The sequence below is a fragment of the Psammomys obesus genome, unplaced genomic scaffold, assembly GCF_907164565.1.
Source record: "Psammomys obesus unplaced genomic scaffold, mPsaObe1.curated_primary_1811, whole genome shotgun sequence".
Taxonomy (NCBI): Eukaryota; Metazoa; Chordata; class Mammalia; order Rodentia; family Muridae; genus Psammomys; species Psammomys obesus.
The window spans coordinates 44,193,903-44,203,440 of record NW_026585644.1 but is presented as its reverse complement, the minus strand read 5'-3'; the positions used below and the strand labels follow the sequence as shown (position 1 = coordinate 44,203,440).

General features: G+C 46.5%; 1 protein-coding gene across 2 annotated transcripts in view; it reads left to right on the top strand.

The window, feature by feature from the left end:
- Window positions 1-1,374: 1,374 nt before the first annotated feature.
- Map4k3 (mitogen-activated protein kinase kinase kinase kinase 3) overlaps window positions 1,375-9,538 on the top strand; it is a 149,644-nt gene continuing 141,480 nt past the window's right edge. For both annotated transcript variants that reach the window (XM_055618857.1, XM_055618848.1), the window contains exon 1: window positions 1,375-1,730. In XM_055618857.1, the coding sequence (XP_055474832.1) occupies window positions 1,635-1,730 (96 nt within the window). In that variant the 5' untranslated portion in view covers window positions 1,375-1,634. The remainder of the gene's footprint in view (window positions 1,731-9,538) is intronic.

Below are 9,538 nucleotides of genomic sequence, written 5' to 3'. Positions count from 1 at the left end.
AGATGCATGGTCGGGAGTAGCTCAAGATAGCGTAGCCTTAAGGTTTAGCCTAAATTAATTCCGCGATGTGCCCTCCCGGGGCAGAAATGTAAGTAACGCTGTGACATTAACCTGATGCTTTAGGGTAACTATACACCATACAATTGCAAGCCTGTTTATGTGGTACAGAGAAGACCATTTCCCAACATCTTTTAGTCAATCAGACACACGAGTAAACACACCCACCCCAATTCTGTCGTCGAGACTGCTGTTGCACTTGCAGTGATGCCCCTGCCTCAGGTTCTCGAATGTTTGGTTGGCAAGCATGTGCCACCACACCTGGTTTGGAGTAAAAGGATTTGAGAATTTAGTAAATATGTAATTTAGTGTAAGCAACATGATAAAAAAAAGTTTTAAAAACATAAGGCCGTTAACTCTAAGTAGTTCTGTCCAACTTTTCCTTAACAGTCTTGATGAGACCCAGTTTCTGAAAAAACAAACAAACAACAACAAAAAAACCAAAACATTAGACATTAGAGAACATTAGTTCTTAGGTGTAGTGCGTAAGGACATTAAGAAAGTATTTTTGAAGCAAAAATCCAACGGACCGCCGGAGTTTTCCAAACACCAGCTTTTGGAAACACATACTTGTTAAGTTTAGGAACCCAACACGCCCCTTCCATTGCCTACGTCCCTTCTCAGATAACTTCCAGCCGACGCGGTCCTCAATGTCTGGACCTAAAGCCGGCTTACGTCCGGATCTTAAACTGGGTGGAGCGCTAAGGTCGAAGCTGTGGAATTTCGGGATGGTCACGTGTTTACATTTCAGGTGTGGGACTAGAGCCAGGCCAGGGCACACCCTCCGCAACCTACCCCTCTCTGGGCTGCCAGGAGGCTTGCACAGCCTCCGCCCCCGGCCTCCATAACCCAGCCCTCTCCCTGGACAGAGGTCAACCGCGGCTTAGTTCTGCACTGCTTCCCGCCCACGCCCTCCACGGACTCCCACCCCGACCTCCCCCGGTCCTCTCCGCACCCGGGTCAAGCCAACCCCAAGAGGCCAAGTGTCACTGCCCTCGAGGGCCTTCCTCACCTTTCTGATGGGGACCTCCTCCCCCAAAACCTAGGAGGAAGGGTCGGGGGCTCCCGGTGGCACCTGCTCCTAAGGAGTCGAGGCTAACCCTCTTGCACATTCACAGTTCTACCTGCTCAGGGCCGGGACCCCAGGCAGCGCGTCTAAGTTTGCTGCCGGGAGCCTGGCGCGTCCCGCGCGTCCCGACGGGCGCACAGACCGGGAGCGCGCGGAGCCCGCCGGGAGCGCGCGGCCAACGGGATGGCGGCTGCGCAGTGGCGCGCGGGCCGGGAACGGGAGGAGGGCGGGCGGGCGGAGCGGCGGGCGGAAGCCATGTTGGAGCTGCACCCCGAGCGAGGGGCTGCGGGCGCGCTCCTCTCCTGGTGGGTGTGACCCGGCTCGGCGCGGCGGCGGGGGGCGGGGACGCCGGGCGGCTCGTCGTGGTCGGCGGCGGCCGCGGCGTGCAGCCGGGCGATTGTGACCGGCGGCGGAGCCGGGCCGGCCGCGGGCGCTCCCTCCGTGCGGCCCCCCTGAGCGCCCCCCCTCCCCGGGCCGGGAGGGAGGCGGGGGGCACCCGGGGCCCGCCATGAACCCGGGCTTCGACCTGTCCCGCCGGAACCCGCAGGAGGACTTCGAGCTGATCCAGCGCATCGGCAGCGGCACCTACGGCGACGTCTACAAGGTGAGGGCAGGGGCCGCCGAGCCCGGGGCCTGCGCCGCCCGGACGGAACAAAGAGCCGGGCGGGCGTGGGACCCGCAGCCCTCGGCGTCCTCGCCGGAGCCGGGCCGGGGACGCGGTCCCTGGCCGCTCCTGCGCGCAGTCCCGGGGCAGGGCTGCGCTGGAGCCGCGGCGCTCCCGGGAGTGCAGAGCCGCCCGGGCGCTTGTTGCCTGGGCAGGGTCTGTGTGACGAACCCGGCTGCCGGGGGTTGGCGTTTGATAAACCTGCGTGCCTGTCGGGACCCGGCGGCTGGGAGCTGCCACCCGCCCGGGCCTGCTGGTTCTGCTCTGACGCTGGGCAGCCTCCATCGACAGCAGTAGCCTTTAGCCTCTTAACATCTGCTTGTGCCTTAGCCTTTAGCCTCTTAACATCTGCCTGTCAGGTCCTTGTAATTTCCCAAGCTGTCACTTTGTTTGGGGAGGCAAGAAAGCAACTTTGTTTTGTTTTTTTCTTCCAAAAAGAACTGGACAGTGGTGTTTGTTTTTGTCTGTGACTCACAGGAATCAGATTTTCCTTTTCTTTTTTTTTTTTTTTTTTTTTTTTTTTTTGTGACTGGAGTATTTAGGAAGGGTACTGGTTTGACAGGGTTAGAATTCAAAGCTCATTAGCAGCACAGTGTCTCTGTTGCAAAGGGACCACTTCTAAATGTGGGAAGATAAATCATTCTTCCCAGGCCAGCTCAACTCTTGGCCTCGCGGAGTCTGCCAGGAAGGGAGGTGGATGCTGCCAAATGTGGCAGCAGCCTTGATTTAGTCGCGTATCTACTTACTTGGTAACTGAAGTTGGACTCCTGTTTCACAGAACACCTGAGGATGCCTAGAGAAACTTAGTATTGCGTTGGAAAGTTTAGTCTTTTCTTCTTTTTAAACGCTTGCTAAATCAATGGGTTTTTACTCTTGCATCAGTGGACCGCGTAAAGTGAGGTAGCAGTACGGTGCCGCAGCTCTTTTGTGAGTGAGATGCTTGTCTCTTTCACATATCACACCATTTTCCTCTGTTGACAAAGGTGTACTGAGCATAACTGTAACGTATAACTTAGCAGGCGTGTGTTGGTGAACTTGAGCTCTGACAACTAAAGGTGAGAATGGACCAGATTTATTTGAAGTCAATTTTTTTTGGGGGGGGGGGAGAGAAGAACAACATTAAATAGCAGTCATTTTATTACCGTTGTATTTTGTGCTGCAGAGAGGATGGGGAGGGCTGCCGGCACAGAACAGGCCGACCTGATTGGTCGTGCTTCAGTCTCTCAGCTTCTGGCCACAACCTGGCGTTGCTCAGGCTTGTGGAGGGATGGGGCGATGCCACATAGGGGAGCATGATTCAGAGGACAGCCACGGAGAGGATTGTGAGCAGCCACAAGAGGGTGGCTGTGGTCCCTGGTTCCTGTTGACCTTTTAGATATGGGACTTACAGGAGTCATGCAAGGGGAGAGAAATTAGTTATGGGTTTGTCCTTTCTTTCTTAAAAGGTGTTGGGTGCTTGGATGTTCACACAAAGGTGTCCATGAAGGCCAGAAGAGCACATCTAATAATCTCTTGGAGCTGAAGTTGCAGGCAATTGTGAACCACCTGGCATGGGTGCTGGGAACAAATGTCAGGCCTGGGAGAAGAGCTCGCTCTGAACTGCTGAGCTGTCTTTCCAGGCCCCTTTCGTTTCTTTCTTTTTCTTTTATTTTCAATATACAAGATCTTGCTATGTATCCCATGCTGGCCTGAGACTCATAATCCTCCACTTATGCCCCCTGAATGGTAGACATGTAGACATGCATAACTGTGTCCAATTTAGTTTTGAACTTCTGGGCAGAAGCCCAGGCTTGCTTGAGTTAGAACACACCAAAAGCATAACAAGAACACCAACTCCAGAGCTGCTCTCTGGCCTCCACAAGTGCGCACACACACACACACACACACACACACACACACACACTCACTCACACACACACACTCACCCGTGCACCCTCGTGCACACACATAAGAAAGTAAATGTTTAGACTTCAAAAAGTTCTCTTTGTCCTGATGTCCAGGGTGTATTGAGGGTGTATTGAAGGGAAGGGGCACTTCTCTTTCCTAGGCTGTTGGGGTTAGTCCTGGTAGGAATAATGGTAGAAATGTATTCAAATCCAAGGAGCTAATAACTGTCTGGAGGAGTCCAATTATAGTAGTTGAAAAGTTTAATTTTATATCTCTTAAGTGGCAACGTATACAGTAAGTTTTGGCAAGTGTGTATGTGTGCGTGTGTGGGTGTTTTGACTGACTTTGAAATTGTTATGTAGCAAAGGATGGTTTTGTGCCCAGGTTATTGGTAAATACTGGTAGATCCTTGATAGGAATAATTAGCCATGCATTTACTATATTTAAAAACAACCCAACGGGGCTGGAGAGATGGCTCAGCAGTTAAGAGCACTGTGTGCTTTTCCGAAGGTCATGAGTTCAATTCCTGGCGACTACATGGTGACTCACAACCATCTATAATGTGAACTGATTCCCTCTTCTGGTGGATGTAAATGCAGATAGAACACTCATATACATAAAATAAATAAATCTTTAAAAACAAAACAAAATGAAGAAGTCAATTTGGTAGCACATGTCTGTAATCTCAGCTCTTGGGAAGCTGAGGCAGGAGAATGCTGGCCACCAGTTCAGGGCCAGCCTGGCATATATGTGAGTATAGGTTACAGAATAAGACTGTCCCAAAGCAAACACACGAAATATAGGTGTAGTAACCGACCTGTAATTTTTCTAAGGACATCTGAATGTAATCGAAATACAACAGAGTGATTAATCCTGTCAGCCATTAATGATTGATGCTAGCTAACATTTCTGGAGTGCTTATCATCTGGCAGGCATTTGCTGAGAGTTTCCTTCCAGTCTTGTGAGGTAGACACAACTGAAGAAGCAGACATAGGGAGGTTTAAATAACTGTGCAGTTGGTAGGTGGCAGAGGTAAAAGCTGACTGGTTTGGAGTCTGGGTTCTCCATCAGTGGGAGGCACCGTCTCTGTAAACGTGGACAGATTATGCTGTACTGAATTTCCAGGGAAGAGACAGAGGCATGCTCTGCCTTCAACATTTGGATTGTCCCCACACTCTGAGGTTCGTGTGGCTCTTTTGGTAACTCCCCACTTCTGATAGGCAGCCAGGCCTCACTTGCTTTCGTGGCCTGCCAGTGAACATCAGATCATAGGTGTTTGATTCCCACCTGCCAGAGACCCATACCTCCAGCCTGCTAAGCAGCCCAAAGCTCAGACTTCCTTCTTGCCTACAACCAAGTCATGCGGTGAAGATACACATTTTCCACATTGGTTTTGCTGTTAGATGTTTCTGACACACGTGCTGCTGATAGTTGGGGAGAAGTGAGTCTCGCTTCCCGAAGCTGGTGTATGAGCTTTACTCTTCAAGCTCTCAGCAAGTAGGTGCTAAGAACGGGATGTTTCTGTTAAGTAAATAAGTTAGAGTAATCACAGTAATTCTTGGGAGGTTGATGTTTGGAGGGGTTTTTGTTTTGAAAACCTCCCACCCACTGCAGTAACACAGTTACTGTATTTGTAGCTTGGTCACAGACAGCTGAACAGGGGTGCTAGGATCTAGGATCCAGCAGCTGTGCAGCCTGGAAAATGCACTTAGCATCTCAGGATTAATTTGTGGAAGGCTCTTCTTACCATTGTAGGTCCTTGTAGGTTTTGGGTGCTACGTGAACGACTTGAGTTTTACCCCAGAATAAGTTCCGTTCTTTTTTTTTCTTGGGCCTGTGCAATTGTGCATTTGTTCTGCACTGTTGGAGACTACTTGAAGATACACCTTTAAAAAGAGAAATTATCTTATCTTTTAAGTGCCACATAACTCTGCACAGAGTTTATCAGCCGTGAAGCATCTGCACCAGCATTACTTAGAAACTGCAAGACTGGCAAGTGGAGCTCTGTGGTTGGGTTCCAGGAGGCTCATGGAGTGCTCTGAAATTAAGAAGCCTTCTGTTTGATGTGTTTGTTTTTTATCATGTGAAATGGCCCAGCAAACATGTCCAGCCACGAGCCACATGTGATTCAGGATAGCTAGAATGCAACCCAAACACAAAATCATAAACATACTTAATCATAAACGTACTCCAGGTTATGGAAAGGGGGGAAGATCTTTTTTCTTTAGTAATTTATTCCATGGTTCTTAAGTATGAACTTTTTAGATGACTATGTTGTGCCACATGTCAAAAGTTGGCAGACATGTAAGCATTCTTTACATTCTCCATGAGGCTAATGACCACAGGTTTGTCATTGGAAGAACTGTCTTGGAAAAATTGGGAAGTTCTATATAGATCATACTTTCTACATGTCATATCTGCATGTGTTATATTGTCTTTTTATAGGCAGACACTTTTCCAGCTAGTTCAAATTATTCCTACCCCTAAAGTCTTCACTTTTCTAGGTTCATTGGAGAAACCTACTATGTAGTCTCATGGCTATCCCCAGCCCTGCGCCCAACCCTTGAGTTCTAAGCGCTTTGCCTCAGTTTTGACTGTATGCTATGGCTTGAGTCATTGGAGCCATCTCTGACTTCTGGATTAGACTTTCAGGTATTAGTCACAATCTGCACAGGTGATGTCTAAGCATGGTTGGATGCTCCAGGGAAAGCCGCACCATGGGTACGGTAGAGACTCAAGTGTGAGATGGCTCAGCAGGTAAAAAGAGCTTGTCTTAAAGCTTCACAGCCTGAGGTTGATTCCACGTAAAGGTAGAAGGAGAAAATGCACACCATAGAGTTGCCCTTTGACCTCCACACCCATGACCTACAACAGCAGCAATAAAGGTTTCTGCTGCTAAACTTTGTGTGACCTGGCAAACTTTAAGTGGGGATACTTTTTCTCTGTGATACCTATTGCTTCTCCTCAGAACTAGTGCCTTATAGGACATATTTTAGAAATGTTGACATTCCTTTTTTTAAATCTACATATATTTGGAAGTCGTTCCCTCAGAAGTAAAGGCTGCAGGGTGGTTAAGCCCCAAAGCTGTATTTATGTGGCCACCTATATTAGATTTGAAATAGATAGGAAATTGGACAGGAGAAAACACTGGAGACATAGGTACTAGAGTCAGAAAATCATTGTGTATGTATTTGAGAACGTGTGTTGGTTTCCTTGTGACTGCATTTTTCAAGGCATCCAGATTAATGTCAACAAAGAACAGTTTTTCAATATACTTAGCACTGCAAAAATAAAACTTTTTTATTTTAATCTCAGAGCTTTGTTGGTATTTTGTTTGTTGTTTTTGAGATAGGCAGTCTTAGCCTAGGCTGCCTCCTGTGTACTGGGATTGTAGGCTTCTGTCACCATACTTGGTGACAACTGTTGTTATAGAGAATGTGCAGACTTTAAGCACTGAAGAAACTGGACTATGGCTGCCTGGAGTTCTGCTCACTTTCCCATCTGAGGAAGGCAGGGTCTAGAGCAGTGGTTTTTAAGCTGTGGGGTGTGACCCCTATGAGATCGGTGTTGAATGACTTTCACAAGGGTCACCTAAGACCATTGGAAAACAGATATTTACGCTGTGATTCATAACAGTAGCAAAATTACAGTTATGAAGTAGTAACAAAAATACTTTTGTGGTTTGGGGTCACCACAACATGAGGAACTGTATTAAAGAGTCACAGCATTAGAAGAGTTGAGAACCACTAGTTTAGAGAGCCCAGAGACCAGAGGAAATGGTCACGAACTTAAAACTCATCTGAAGTCAGTGAGGGTGCATTCCTCAGCATTAGGGGCAGTCTGAGGTAGAAAGGAACAGGAAAACAGATTTGGGGGTGATTTCTCTAGCAAGCTTTTTTAAAAAGCAAGCAAACAAAATCAGATTATCAGACTTCATTCCTTGAAGAGGGTGTTTGCCTCCTATCTTTGCTTGGTCCATGTGCTCTCTGTAATTGTACATCAAATGCATGATTTTGTATTGAGATGAATAGGGTAAATTCTCTTGTGAGAAATGACTGAACAGCCATCAAACACTGAATAACTATAATATAAAAGCAGGTTTATTAGGGACCGTGAGTGGTAAAAATGACAGGGATTTATAGTACCATAAAATGTATGCCCACTTTTAGTTATCAAAGTTTGAGACCAAAACCTTATTGGTTTCCTCGTTTTATCACAGTGAACCTTGTTCTAGCTTCAAGACTTCCTAGATGCCCTGTGCTCTCCCCAGCTGACCTCTCTGTAGCATCATGGCAATTTAAAGAGCATGGTTCTAGAGGCAGGCTGCCAACTGTTACCGCCTACTAGCTCCCTGACCCCAGGCCAGTTTCTTCATTCCCCTGTATGGGTCTTAGGCTCTTTAGTTCTACTGGTGATGCTTGGGAAAGTGTTGGGACTGTCATGGCCAAATGCTGCTAGTGTGTCTATATATTTTTCCTGCTACCCTTTCACACTAACCTTTGCTTCTGTACTTCCTGTCTCTACCTAGAATCTCTGTTTTTCTTCCTGGAATCTGTATTTTTTTTTTTCTTTCCATTATGTCTGAGGGCACATGGTTAGTCCAATCAAAAACTTAGTGTTACAGTTAGCATTTGCAAGTTTAGATGAGTCTGTCTGTTACCCTCCACCCGTTGTCTGTCTTTCTGGAACGATTTAGAGTTTGTAGAACTAGAATATTTGAGAGCCTTCATTAGGAATACAAGTAAATTAGAATTAAACACTTTGGCACCAAAAGTGAATAATTGTTTAGAATGATAAATCCCAAGAAAATATTGTTAACTTAGAGGAAGGCTTCTTTCTTCTGGGATTTAAGCATCTGCTCAGAATGTTCATGTGAAATGGTCCCTTATAGCAACCCGGCACCCACCACGGAGATCACTCTGTGTGTCCATCAGCTCCCAGCATTCAGAGAAACCCATGCACGCACCAAGCTTTCATTTGGTCACATTCAAAGAAAGTTCAACTCTTCTCATTTTTTCCTTATTTTCTCATTGTAGCGTATGTCACTACCTGTCATGTCTTGCTGGAGTGTAAATCCAGAACAATTTTGCTTAAATTCATGCTGTATCTTGAGGGCCTAAAAAAAGTGACTGATAGTTTCAGAGTCTCAGTATCTGGAAAGAAGAAGTACAGTGATACAGAGGTATGAAAGGCACATGAGTGGAAGGAACGATCACTGTTTTAGACTGGCAGGAATCACAGAAGAGGAGTGGGTGTGGGGTAGTCCCACGGCTCTGGCATTAGTGGGTACAGAAGGACTTAGGCATTACAGATCTTAAGGCCTAAATTAAGTCAGTAGGCTTAGTGTCTTTTCTGTATATTAAGCAAGGCTCAGAGTTGCTATTTACAGCAGAAGTCATTGTCATTTTCTGCCAAGATTTAGTGGCTAAAAGTGGGTTTGAAATTTCCCTAATCCAAAAGTCTGAAGTACAAAATACAAAGTGGTGTGGCACTGACTGATGTCGCAAGAGGGAAAGTCAATCCTGATCTCATTGGATGAATGCAGGTATGCTGAGAAAACATTGAGTAATATTTCCTCTAGGCTGTCTGTACGTATGAAACAAGTGGATTTCTATGTATATGAAATAATTCCAGTGTTTAGAGAAATCCCAAATATTTTGGTTCACAGTTGATAAGGGATTCTCAACTCTAATAAATTCGCTGCTAGGTTCTTTGTACATGTTGCTACTTTAAAATATGATTGAGTTTTTAGGAAAGGAACTTTTCTCAGCAATAGGGAAAAAAAAACCCTTAAAGTCAAGAACTGGAATCATGTGTTCTTTTTGCTGTTGTTTGGTTTTTTACAGTTCTTTTTTATAATC